At 40.7% G+C, this 14,065-nt stretch overlaps 1 protein-coding gene across 2 annotated transcripts; it reads right to left on the reverse strand.

Moving 5' to 3' along the window:
• Positions 1-2,479: 2,479 nt before the first annotated feature.
• On the reverse strand, positions 2,480-5,212 carry ATP5MC1 (ATP synthase membrane subunit c locus 1). 2 transcript variants are annotated; one of them, XM_074261246.1, is made up of 5 exons: positions 5,124-5,212; positions 4,195-4,246; positions 3,448-3,528; positions 3,073-3,251; positions 2,480-2,700 (listed from the first exon to the last, which is right to left on the reverse strand). In XM_074261246.1, exons 2-5 carry the CDS (start codon positions 4,231-4,233, stop codon positions 2,586-2,588), a joined length of 414 nt encoding a protein of 137 aa, XP_074117347.1. In that variant the 5' UTR covers positions 4,234-4,246; positions 5,124-5,212; the 3' UTR covers positions 2,480-2,585. The 2 variants fall into 2 exon arrangements, with proteins under 2 accessions (XP_074117347.1, XP_074117346.1); XM_074261245.1 differs by having other exon boundaries at positions 5,038-5,172.
• Positions 5,213-14,065: the final 8,853 nt, after the last annotated feature.

The following is a 14,065-nucleotide window of genomic DNA, read 5'->3' on the forward strand; positions in this document are numbered from 1 at the left end:
GGCTTCAGGGAGTGTATGGTGAGCATGACTTCAAAGGGAGATTAGGATTGAAGTAGAAAGGGGTAGGCTCATTTCTAGGATAGGTAGAATTGTGCATGAATGGGAGATGGAATAGGGCAGCCAAGTGATACAATGGATAGAGCATCTGGTAGCCTCAGTTTCCTGAGTTGTAAAATGAGTTGGAAGAGGAAATGGTAAATTACTCCAGTATCTTTGTCAAGAAAACCCCATATGGGAGTCATGAGACAAACTGAACAAGGGAAATGAAAAGTCAAATCTGAGTGATGGCAAAAAATCTAGTTTGATTATAATAAGTACAGAACAGAAAAGTAACGTGAAATAAGACTTGAGGTTGAAGCAAACAACTAGGAAGGGCTGAGCTAAAGGAGACCCTAGGGAGATACTGAAGGATATTATTGGTCAGGGGAAAACCATAGCCCAACCTGTGCACTGGGAAAAGATTAATTTGTCAGCTCTGGGCCTTTTTCCTTGTTCATTGAATCACATTAGATGACCTCCATTTCTACATACTGCATAGGCTCCTTTAAAAATTGTCTATAAATCAAAGCCTTCCACAGTGATTTACATTCTAATTATCTTCTTTTCCAACACCTTCATTTGATAATAGTTCTCTGAACTTCCTCTAGTACCCCCTCTTCTCCCTAGGTTAAGTAATCAAGGACTTGACACTAAGACAAATATTTTTGATGTATTAGGAAGAAAAGATAAATAAGGTAAAATAAAGATTCTGAGAAGACGCACCCTTATCACCTCACACAAGGAGTAACAGTACAGTAACCTGTTGGCAAGTCTGTCTGCTTTAAGTCTCTCTCCACTGGAATTTACTCTCCATTTAGTCATCAAAGTGATTTTCCTAAAGCACAGGTCTCACCACAGGAACCCCTCTACTTTAAAAAAGTTCAGTGGCTCCTTATTGCCTCCAGGATCAAATACAATATCCTGTTTAAGGATCTAGCCCCCTCCAACCTTTCTAGGTTCCCTACATAATCTTTGAACCATGGCCTTTGACCTTGTTCTGATGACAGTATCTCTTTCTGAGACCTATCACAGCTGCCTCAAAAGTATAGTCATCTTTAGCTTACTCTGAAAAACCCAACCTCTGCAATGAGACAGTCTCATTATATACCCCCACAAAATAGGCAACATAGTTCAGCAAATAACACATTGGACTCATGAGAACTTAAATCCCACCCAACACTTCCTAGCTCTTAGACATGGGTGAGTTATAACTAGCCTTAAGTTTCCTTATGTTTTTTTTTTTTTGCTGAGGCAATCGGGGTTAAGTGACTTGCCCAAGATCATATGGCGAGGAAATGTTAAGTGTCTGAGGCCAGATTTGAACTCATGTACTCCTGACTTCAGGGTTGGTGCTCTACCTACTATGCCACCTAGCTGCCCCTAGTTTCCTTATTTGTAAAAACCAGGAGGTTGCACAAAGTAGACTCTTTAGTCCTATCTAGTTTTCTGTGATGCAACATGAGGGCTCACTCCTGTAATTCCAGTTGCACGGGAGGTAGAAGTTGGGGATCTCCTGAGCTCAGGTGTTCTGGGCTGCAGTGGACTATGCCCATCAGGCATCTACACTAAGTTTGGCATTAATATAGAGTCCCCAGGTTGCTTAAGGAGTGGCAAACCCATCTCCAAGATAGGAAAAAGCAGGTCAAAGGTTCTAGGCACCAGGCCCATGAATAGTGCCTTAATTTCCTGATTGGGCAAGAAAATGAGGCCCAGTCTTTAAAAAAAAAAAAAAAAAAAGAAAGAAAGAAAGAAAGAAAGTAGCTATTGGTATAGCTAGGGGAATTAAGCTGTCGAAGAGAACCACATTGGTTCTTTACCTCAACTTTTTAAGTACTGTGTTTACAAGAGCTTTTGATCTAAGACCCAGGATTTGGTTTTAGCTCTTAACTATAAAATCTCCTTGTAAAAACCTTCTGGACTAGTTTCCTCACAGGTAATATGGAGATAGAACAGAAGGAAGCTCAAAGGCTATTACTTGCATTTTACAGAGGCCCAGAGATTCAAAGTGCTCCAAGTCAGAGCTGGATGCAAGTCTACCCACAACAGAATTTGCTCTCAGTCAGTGTCCCTTCATTCTTGTTGCTGTAAGGCAGCAGCAAAATGTTGCTTTTAGGTAAAGGCGCTCTGGTGCCCAGCATAATGTGCTATTGTCTACCATTCCTGTTGGGTAGGACCATCTCCACCCAGGTGGCACTGTGGATAGAATGCCCAGCCTGGAGTAAGGAAGACCTGAGCAAATCACTTAACCCCATTTGCCTCAGTTTCCACATCTATAAAAGGAACTGGAGAAATAGCAATAACTCCAATATGTTTGCCAAGAAAATCTCCCAAAGGGGGCACAAAGTCAGATACTACTGAAAATACCTGAACAACAAAATCTCCACCCATCCTCCTTCTCTCCCCCATCAGGGTCCCCAAAGCACTGGGCTTAGCCATGTGATTTAGAGAAACATAGTGTTTAATGTTAAAGCTCGGAACACTCCAGTAAAGGGCTTGGGGCTGGAGTCAAAGCAGCAGGATGGAGACAGGTGACCCTCCACAGAGCCTCACATGGCGAAGAGGATGAGGAAGGCTACCATCAAACAGAAGAGCCCCATAGCTTCAGACAGGGCAAAGCCCAGGATGGCGTAGGAGAAGAGCTGCTGCTTGAGAGATGGGTTCCTGCAAGGAATAGTGAAAGAGACAACAGTTGCCATGTAGGTATAAAGCTTAGTTGTGAACTAGGGGAATGGGGGGTTCCTGTGAGTTACATAAATGAAAGGGCGCTTCCCTGGATGAGTTAGCCTGATGGGAGAAGAGCACGTCATAAGAAGTCAGTTCCCTGTCACCACAGCAAGTGACTATTGGGGCTGACTAACACAAGATGCTGTGTGGTATGTGTTAAGAGATGGTCCCATAAATTCTTGACCAAAAATAACTGGGAAAACGGGAACAGGAAGGCTACTGGGGACACCCATTTTACCTGTCTCCTTTTTCATGGAAAGGCTAGCAGGATCACAAAAACTTTTCAGTGCCATCTGTACTTCTACCTACCTGGCATAGCCGATGATTAAACTGCCAAACACTGTCCCGATTCCTGCCCCTGAGCCAGCCACACCAACGGTGGCAGCCCCAGCCCCAATGAACTTGGCAGCTGTGTCAATATCTCGGGAAACGGCGCTGGTCTGGAACTCCCGACGGGCCACCTGAAGCGGGGTACTGCTAGAAGCAGGCTGGAAAGACAACGGTCCACAAACTGATAAGGCACAGGGCTTGGCAGTAGGTTCCCCAACCCCATGTAAAGCTAGACCCTGGTTGGCAATTTGTTCTAAGTACAGCGATAAAGGCCCACGGGAATCCATGTTCAAGATCAATAGTAATTCAACAACTTGTTTCCAGTCCTGGAGAAGAAGACCCTTCCTTTCTTACCTGTTCAAAACAACGGACCTCTGACCTATTCAGGACAGATGCAGACAAAGGCCTGACCAGACCCCTGGTACAGCAGCGGATCTGCAAAATCCAATAAAGATGTGTATATATAAAAACTTAAAAAAAAAAAAAAAAACTGCCAATTACTGAGCCCTTAAATCAAGGTTAGGTGTTTCATGTCTGTACAATTCACAGAATGCCCATAAAACCAGCTAGCTCATCTCCTTGCTCAAAATTAATATTCTATCTCAAGCAGCCATACTATGTCCAGGGACCTTTGCCCATTTATCAATAATGCCCTTTGCCGCTCACATCAATGGGCACTTATCTGGTACACAAGCAGTCTAGTCAGTTACAGAAGACATGAAACTCAGGTCACCTCAAGGGCCCCCACAGAGGAGAAGGCCAGTCCTGCTAGACTCAGGACAGAGAAGAGATGCATTTGGGAGGTCACTCGCCCCAGTGACCTCTATCTACTTCTGGTCTCCTCCTCTCCATTCATTGGAGAAGACCCCAGTCACTGACCTTCTGGCCACGTCCAAGGCTAACAAGGAATCCACTTTAAGTTACCTGCTTTTCTGAGTTATCCCAGATCCTGCTTTTATTTGACCAAATTATCACAGACTGGCTCCACCTCCCCGTTCTGAGCACCTCGCACAGACCCTGGCATTCCCTCTTTTCAGTTTATCTGTTTTATGTGCCCGGCCCGCCGGCTGATGGTGCAAGTTCCCAGGAGACAATACTCACCAGGGCCGGAGAAATGAGGAGAGCCCCTGTGGTCTGCATTCTGCTCTGTGTACTGATGGGGAGAAAAAAGAGCACCCCTTAAGGCACGGCCTTTAGCAGCTTCAGAGGCAGCCTCCCTTCCCCTTCACCCCGGCCCAGCCCTCCATCCTGTGCCCTTTTGCCCTTCCTCAAGCACAGGAAGGGATAAGGGCAGGGAATTAGAGGTCAGTGGAGCACACTGGGCATCCCTCCTCCCACCCAGAGCACTTGGGATAAGGTCATTGGGGGTGGCCTGGAAACCACCCCCATGGAGACCTGGGACAGGCTGGGGGGTCCTAGGTGGCCAGTGCCATTCACAGAATAAGATCCACGGGCCGTGTAATGGAAGCCCCTCACTCTAAAGCCCAGAGGAATGGGGAGACTTGTTCCCAAGTCAGGAAACAAGGCTGAAATAATACCCGTCTTGAAATCTAGAGATGACCCCACGGGACTTTAGAGGTCACCTAGTCTAATTCAGCCTGCTTGTTTGGAGAGGACCAGAGAGGTTGTGTCGGGCCCAAGGTCACACAGCAGTTAACGAGCATATGTGGAAATTGGAGGCAGCTCCTCTGGCTTCCAAATCCAGGGCTTTAGCCCCACACGGAGGGGACACTCCCCCACGGCAGACGCACCGTGCGCCCCTGCTGTGCCAGCCGCCCGCCCGCCTCCCCTCGCTGCCCACAGCGCTGCGAATCTCGCTTTTGCCCCCCTGGCCGGGAAGCCATTCCAGCGGTACCGCACGGTTCCCGTTCCATGCTCTGGAATCCCCGTAGGCGGCACGTGTAAGGAATAGCCGCCTGCGCGCGCGCCCTCAGCCCCGGTCACCTGTGCCCCGCGCTCCTTCCTGCTGCCCTGCTCCACAAAAGCCCGGCCCGCCGCAGCCCTCGGTAGCTCCGCTCAAGGTGACTCACCTCCCGGCTTCAGCGCTTCTCTGCCCCAGAGCCCCGCTCCTCTACCCACGTGTCCCGCGGTTCCTCAGCTCTCATTGGCTGCCGCCCCAACCCACCCTTTCCCCTCTGGCATCCGTCAACCGACTCGACGCGTCTATTGGCTCTTCGTCGGGCGGCTTCTTCGTCCTTTATTGGATCTTTCCATCGAGTCCCGCCTCTCTGCGGCCCGGGGCAAGGGGTGGGGCCTTCCTCTAGCACTCGGCTTCCGATTGGTGGAACGCCCTAAATGCTTCGACCATAGAGTGGGAAGGATTCGGAGGTTCCATAATCTCTAGCACAAAATGGCTGCCAAGATGGGAGCCGAGAAAGAGACGGGAGATGGCCTTTGCGTAGGGACGTCACTTGTCCTTGGAAAGGAGGCTTCCCGTCAGCCCGTGTGGACGTGTTGCCTCTTGGGATCTGTAGTCGCCTTACGGCCCCAAAGCACACTGGGACTTGTGGTTCTTTGCTCTGACCAGCTTCCGGAGCCTGTTTTGGAGCCTGTTTCCGAAGCTTGGTTGAATGGATGCCAGGTATCAAGAGAGTAGTGTGTTGCAAAATTGTTAGCCCGCCACCTTAAAGGTCAGAAAGAAATGGGGTTCAGTTTTACCTCTCGCGCTACCCTGTGAACCTGAGAAGTCATGTCCCTATCAGCAAAATGCTTTTCGCTGTGCATCTTCAATACATGTATGTTTAATTGAAGCACAACTTCCGAGACCTCGGCCTCCCACATGTTCTTGTGGACCTGTGGTGGAACCTTCTGCTCAGAAGCAGAAGGGTGCACTAGAACCGAACCGGGGAAGAAGTTGGGGATTTGAATGGATTCAAGCAAGAAGGAAGGTGCATTCCGAGGATGGGGCACACAGCCTAGGCAAAGGCAGGGAAGTGGGAGATGAATTGTCCTGGTAGAAAATAGTAAGACCACCAGTTTGACTGGACGGGCGGTTCGTGATGGAAAATGATGCGTGATAATTGGTCAAAAAACATTTGTTTTGTTAGGAGACTTTAAGTTTGTTTATTTTTTCAATAGTATTTTATTTTTCCAAATACATGTAAAAATAATTTTCAGTATTCACCTTTGTAAGAGTTGGTGTTGTAACTTTTTCTCCTTTCCTGCCTTTCCCCTCCTCCAAATTAGCAAGCAATCTGTTGTAAGTTAAATTCGTGGGATCCTTTTAAGTGTATATACATATTTGTATATTGTGCAAGAAAAACAAGACCAAAAGGGGAAAAAACAAGAGGAACAAACAAAAACGTCAAAATTCTATGCTTTGGCCACAGTCAGTCCCCACAGTGCTCTGTCTGGATGGATGCCCGTCACAAGTCTGTGGGAACTGCCCTGAATCACCTCATTGTAGAAAGAGCGGCGTCCATCATAGCGGATCATCATAATCTTGTGGCTGTGTACAAGGCTCTCCTGGCTCGGCTCACTTCACTCAGCATCAGTTCATGTCAGTCCGGGCTTTTCTGAAGTCAGCCTGTTTATCATTTCTTGTAGAACAATAATATTTTTTTATGTTTATATACCCTATCTTATTCAGCCATTCTCCAACTGATCAGTATTTACTCAGTTTGCACTTTCTGGCCACTACAAAAAGGGCTGCCACAAACATTTTTCTCATGTGGGTCTCTTTTTCCTTTTTTATGATCTTCTTGGGATACAGACCCGGTAGAGACACTACTGGATCAAAGGGATGCACAGTTTGATAACTTTTTGAGCATAGTTTCTAATTGTTCTCCAGAATGGTTGGATCTGTTCACAACTCCACCCACAATATATTCGTGTCCCACTTTTCCCACATCCCCTCCAACATTTGTCATTATATTTTCATATCATAGCCAATCTGAGAAGTGTGAAGTGATAGCTCTGAGTTGTCTTTTTGTTTTTTCCACCCTGAGGCTGGGGTTAAGTAGACTTGCCCAGGGTCACACAGCCAGGAAGTGTTAAGTGTCTGAGACCAGATTTGAACTTGAGTCCTCCTGAATTTAAGGCTGGTGCTCTATCCACTGCGCCACCTAGCTGCCCCTCAGTTGTCTTAATTTGCATTTCTGTAATCAATAGTGACTTAAGAGGATTTTTTTCATATGATTAGAAATGACCTTAATTCCTCCGTCTGAAAATTGTCTTTTCCTGTTCTTTGACCATTTATCAACTGAGGAATGGCTTTTATTCTTATAAATTTGAGTTATTCTCTATATATTTTAGAAATGAGTCCCTTATCAGAAACACTGGCTGTCAATTTCCCCCCAAGTTTTCTGCTTTTCTTCTAATCTTGGCTGCATTGGATTTATTTGTGCAAAGCTTTTTAATTTAATGTAATTAAAATTATTCATTTTGTATTTTTAAATGTTCTTTAGTTCTTCTTTGACCATAAATTCCTCCCTTCTCCACAGATCCAACAGGTAGGCCATCCCTTGCTCTACTAATTTGCTAAAAGTATCACCCTTTATGTCTAAATTATAAACCCATTTAGACTTTCTCTTGGTAAAGAGTGTTAGATGTTGGTTAATGCCTAGTTTCTTCCATCTTATTTTCCAGTTTTCCCAGCAATTTTGTCAAATAGTGAGGGGTTTATCAAACATTAAATTACTATCGTTATTGACTATTGTGTCTCATGTACCTGACCTATTTCATTGATTTGCTACTCTTTTTCTCAGCCAGTACCAAAGGGTTTTGATGACTGCCACTTTGTAATATAGTTTTAGGTCTAGTATAGTTAGCCACCTTCCTTTCCATTTTAAAAAATTAATTCCCTTGATATTCTTGACCTTTTGTTCTTCCAGATGAATTTTATTATTTTTTTTATTGCTCTACAAAGTAATTTTTTTTAGCAGTTTGATTGGTATGTCACTAAATAGATTAATTTAGGTAAAATTGTCATTTTTTATTATATTACTTTGGCCTAACCGTGAGCAATTGATATTTTTTCAATTATTTAATCTAACTTTATTTGTATGAAAAGTATTTTATAATTGTGTTCATATTGTGCTAGGCTTTGTACCCTGGTAGGTAGACTCCACAACTTGGGGTTTTCTTAATAGAGATAGATACTAAAGTGGTTTGCCATTTCTTTCTCCAGCTCATTTTTATAGATGAGGAAACTGAGGCAAAATGTATTAAGTGATATTCAAAGTGATACAACTAGTCAGTGTCTTCCTGACCCCAACTCAGTGCTCTATCCATTGTGTCACCCAGCTGCCCAGAGGAATTTCTATTTAACCTTAAACCTTAAACTCACTGGAGTTTACTGAGAAAGTGGGTAACATAGTGAGACATACGATTTAGAAAAATTATTTTGGAAGCTGTGTGGATGTCTTGACATGAGAAAAGAGACCAAATAGGAAACTGTTGCAATAGTCCAGGTAAGCAGTAGTTAATAAGGATCTGAAATAGTGTAGGGACTTTGTTAGTGAAGAAAAAAAAAAGGATATGTGTAAAAGATGGCATAGAGCTAGAAATGATATTTGCAACTGTAATGGACTTGGCTCTTTTCAGCAATGTGGTGATCCAGGATAGTTCCAGTAGACTTGAGATGGAAAATGTCATCCAGATCCAGAGAAAGAGTTATAGAAATTAAATGTGGATTGAAAATTCTTTGGCCTTTTTTTGTTTGTTTGCTTTTTCTTTATCTTTTTTTTTTCTGTTTGTTTTTTGTTTTTCCCTTTTTGGTCTGATTTTTCTTGTACAATATAACAAATATGAAAATATGTTTAAAAGGATTGTACATATTTAACCTATATCCAATTACTTGCTATCTTGGGAATCTTTTTTTTTTTCCTTTTTTCTGAGGTTGGGGTTAAGTGACTTGCCCAGGGTCACACAGCTAGGAAGTGTTAAGTGTCTGAGACCAGATTTGAACTCGGGTCCTCCTGAATTCAAGGCTGGTGTTCTATCCACTTCGCCACCTAGCTGCCCCTACTTGCTATCTTGGGAAGGAGAGAGATAAGAAAGGGAGAAAAATTTGAAATAAAAAAATCTTACAAAAATGAATGTTGAAAACTATCTTTACGTGGATTTGAAAAAATAAATATTTTTGAAAAAAAAAAAGAAAGAAATTATGAGATTTAACAATTGAATAAATATGTGGGATTTGTGCAAGTGATATATTGAGGATAATACCCTAAAAGTCTTGATCTTGGGTGACTGAAAAGACATTTTTAAAATTTGAGAAAATAATTGAGAGCAGGATGGGGTAAAGTTATGAGCTCCATTTTGGACATGTTGAGTTTGAGATGTCTTAGGTACATTTATTTCAAAATGTCCCCAAGGGAATTGGAGTTATAAAACTATAGCTGGATTTGGCATAAGATGGTAAATAGTTGAATTCAGAGGATCTAATAAGGTGAAAAAGTGTATAGATAATAGATAATGGGTCCAAAGTAGAACTTGGGGTTATAGACACAATTAATGGGCATACAATATGAATGATAAAAGAGCAAATTAGACTAAGAAGGAATAGTCAGACAGGTAGGAGGAGAATCAGAAGAGAGTATCAATGAAACTCAGAGATGAGTATCCATGAAGTGAGTGAACAACAGTGTCAAATGCTGCAGAGTTAAGGGGTATAAGCACTGAGAAGTCATTAGATCTTACAATTAAGAAATCACTGATATCTTCAGAAAGAGAAGTTTCAGTTGAGGAAGGTAGATTGCAAGAGTTTAAGAAGAGGCTGAGAAGCAGCTGCCCAGTGGATAGTGCCTTAGTCCTGAAGTTGGGAGGACATGACTTCAAATATGGCCTCAGATGCTTACTGTGACCCTGAGCAAGACATTTAACTGTGTCTAAATTAAAAACAAAAAAAGTAAATAAGAAGAGAGTGAGAAGAAATTATGTAGAGGCACCAAATGGAATTTAGCTAAGGAAGGGAAGAAAAATATAAATAAATGTAGAATGACAATTATCAGGGATGGGGGGATTGGTGAAGTTTTGTTTTGTTTTGTTTTGTAAGAGAATATTTCCCTTAGAAAAGGAAGGCTAAATTAACAGTCAAAATCACTCAGTCATTATCCCAGTCAGTCCTTCGGGGGATTATTCTATTTTTTTTTTTTTTTTTTTTTTTTGCACAGCATAATGAATATGGAAACATTTAAAAAAGAATTACATATGTTTAACCTGTATCAGATTGCTTGTAGTCTTGGGGAGCGGGATGGGGGGTGGGGGAGGGAGATGAGAGAGAGAAAAATTTGTAATTTAAGGTTTTGAAAAGGTGAATGTTAAAAAGTATTTTTGCATATATTGGAAAAATAAAATACTATTAAAATTAAAAAAAATCTTTGATATAAGGGATAGTTTGCTGGGAAGGGGAGGGGAAAGGAAAGGAAAACTTTATTTTGGAATAAGGGTATGGAAAAAATAAAAGATTTCAATAGATACATTGATTTATAGATTTATATAAGATTTAATATAGACTTAAATATAGAGATTTAATAAAATACAAATTTTAGATATGGGATTTAATATAAGCTATGATTTAAATTAAGATTTTTTTAAAAAGACAAAATATGTAAGATTTATATATAAGATTTTTTTAGTAATAGAGGGATTGACTTCACTAATTTTCATTTTAAAGCCATCAATTTGTTGCTGGATTAGTGAAGCCTGACTGGCCCTTGGAAATGTGGCTCTGTCTGCTTAAAGTAAGAAAGTATATCTATCTCCTAGCAAAATTATTTTCATGTAAATCTTTTCAGAATTTTCTAAAATCAGCCTGTTCATTTTTAATAGACCAATAATATTCTATTTCTTTCATATACCATAATTTATTCATCCATTCCCCAATTGATGGGCATCCACTAATCTTCCAATTCTTTGCCACCATAAAAAGAGCTGCTACAAACATTTTTGCACATGTGTGTTCTTTCCCTTCTTTGTGATCTTTTTGGGATACAGGCCCAGTAGAGATACTCAAAACACCCTGGGCAAATAATTTAAATCTGATTGACTCCAAACAAAAAAAAATATTCCTGAAGCACAGGACCAGCCATGTCACAATCTCACTAATGTCCAATATTTCCTAGCCATCTCTATAAATACAATCCAAACTTCTCTGTTGGTAAAGCCTTTCATAATATGGCTTTAATGTACCCTTCCAGGCTTTTAAGTTATTACTCTTTTCAAATTTACAGTTCCAGTCAAACTGATCTTTCCTTTTCCCACACATAATACTTCATCTCTTGTCTCCAAGCTTTTGTACAGACTGTCCCCTCAAAGCACATTTTCTTTATCTCAGCTTCTTAGAATCTCTGGCTTCCCCCAAGCTCAGTTCAAGGCCACTCCACCTTTCTTTATTCCCTACTCTTCCCCACCCACAGCTAGCACTCCCCTCACCCTCTACAGATCTGCTTGACTTTTATTAACTTGGTCTATTGTCTTTACTATTTACTGTTAACTTGGTTGCTATTTTCATGTCTACTTCCCAGATAAAAGTTCCTGGATGATGGTAATAATTTTGTTTTTGACTTGTATTCTCTATACAATAATTTTGTTTTTGACTTGTATTCTCTATACCTGGCACATAGTGAACACTGAATGCAGATTTGTGGATAGACTGATTTTAGTGAAAAGAAGGTGGCAAGGACAGGTAGATAGAGCACTGGCTACGGAATCAGGAGGCTCTGAGTTCAAACTGGACCTCAGATCCAAGCTGTATGATCCTGGACAAGTCACTTAATCCCAGTTATTTCCAAAAAGAAAAAAAAAAAATAAAAATAAGGTGACCACCTATGGAGGCGGTCAGGAAACTTGGGAGTCTGATTCCAAGTTTTGACATTTACTATGAGACCTTTGGCAAACTAAAATGTTTGCTCCTTTCTCTGTAAAAAGAGGGGCCTTAGATCTATTCTAGAGTCAGGGGATTTGTAAAATTCTTTCCATTTTTCAATCCATTGAGCTCCTGTGAACAATATGAACAGCCACAGCCATATATGCTTATATTCCATACTTATATTCTGTATCTCTGTGGGGGGAAAAATATTCTAAAAAATTTTAAAATAATATAGAATGCATGAGAAGACAGCATGGCATAATGGAAATCATGATACTCATAATAAAAATAATAATAGTATTTATATAGCAATTTAAGTTTTATAAGGCAATTTATATATATTATTTTGTTTGATCTTTATAATAACCCTATGAAATAGATACTACTATTACTAGGATTTTATAGATGAGGAAACTGTGACAAAGAAAAGATGAAATGAATTGCCCAGAATCATACAGTGCCCAAGGCAGGATTTTTGTTCTTTATGACTCTTAAGGTCAAGATTTTATCCACCGCACTACCTCTCCATAAAACCTGGAATTAAGGGAGATTTGGGTTCAAATGCTGCCTCAGATTCTTTACTATGGATTCTGGGCAATTCATTTGACCTCTAAGGCTTCACTTTCCCTATTTGTAAAAGGGCAGAGATTGAATTTGATGGATTCTAAACTCTAAATCTATGATCCTTCTTTGTTTCAGGGTAAGCTGGGATTTATTGTATTGGAAAGGAGGGCTACTGCCAAGCTAGCTTGGGGGAAGGTATCTTGATGAGCCTAAATCACTGAATGGGTGTTGCCTCAATCTATCCCTGCAAGGTCTCCCATTGCATCCAGGGCCATCCCCATTTATCCTGATCTGTGTCTGGCCAGTGGGCCCATTTGGTCCCATTTTGGCTCTGGAGGAGAATATGAGGCAAGTGACTTTGCACAGCCCTCCCTCACTCAAATCCAGTTTGCTTGCATGTCATGGCAACATCTCCCTGATATCCTGGTTGTCTTTGAGAGATAGAAGGACAAATGACAACAGCCTGCTTAGTTAGAAACTGGAGAATCCTTAGTTGGCAAAATTACTTCCTATGAAAGAGGCAAAGTGCAAAGCCTGGCTGATAAGCCAAATACTGCTCATTTCCAAAGGCATTTCTCATACTTACTGTGCAAAATATTCTATTTTATCTTTTTCTTCTCTTACTTCATGTACACTGGCCCCCAATGCTTAGAATGTTCAGCTTCCTGGAATTCCTCCTTTTTTTGTTAAGATTAAATCAAGAGTTGACTTCTACATGATTCCTGTAGTTGTTATTGCTGCTTTCTTACCATTGCTTCAAAATTACATTGTCAGTAATAGCAATATTCTGGGATGACCAGCTATAAATGACTTTTAGTACAATCATCTATGACTGCTTTGAAGGACTTATGAAGAAAAATCTTATCCATACCCAAAAGAAGGAACTGATTATGTCTGAATCAGATTGAAGTATTTTCTCTTCCTTTTTAACTTTTTTCTTGAGGATTTTTATTTTCATTAGGGTAGAAAATGTTTTCTTTTACAACTTGACTTTTATGGAAATGTTTTGCATAACTTCACATGTGATTTCTTAATTGTGGGTGAAGATAAGGGAGAGAACCTAGAATTCAAAAATTTCAAAAACAAATGTAAAAAATGTTTTTTTTTAATGTAATTGGAAAAATATTAAATAAATTTTAAAATTTAAACTATAAAATTACTTTGTCTTTATTTTTTGTATAGTACTCTCTCTAGACTACTTTCCAAATTTGCATTTGTGCTCAATGGTTAGGTCTTCATAGGGCAGCTGCTACTACCTTGGGTTTTAGGGACTGCCTTTTGGATCTTTGCTCCTATTACCATAGCTCACAAACAACAAATCTCTGATGTTTCTTATTAACAATTCTCCAGTAGATACAATAGTAGTTTTTTTTTTGGTAATAAAATTATAATTATGTTTTATTTTTCTCAGTTAAATAAATTTTAACAGTCATTTAAATTTTTTTTTGAATTCCAAATTCTTTTTTTTTTTTTTTTTTCTGAGGCAGTTGGGGTTAAGTGACTTGCCTAGGGTCACAGCTAGGAAGTGTCAAGTGTCTGAGGTCACATTTGAACTCAGGTCCTCCTGTGAATTCCAAATTCTTTCTCCCTCCCCCA

This window comes from Sminthopsis crassicaudata, chromosome 4 (genome assembly GCF_048593235.1).
Source record: "Sminthopsis crassicaudata isolate SCR6 chromosome 4, ASM4859323v1, whole genome shotgun sequence".
Classification (NCBI taxonomy): Eukaryota; Metazoa; Chordata; class Mammalia; order Dasyuromorphia; family Dasyuridae; genus Sminthopsis; species Sminthopsis crassicaudata.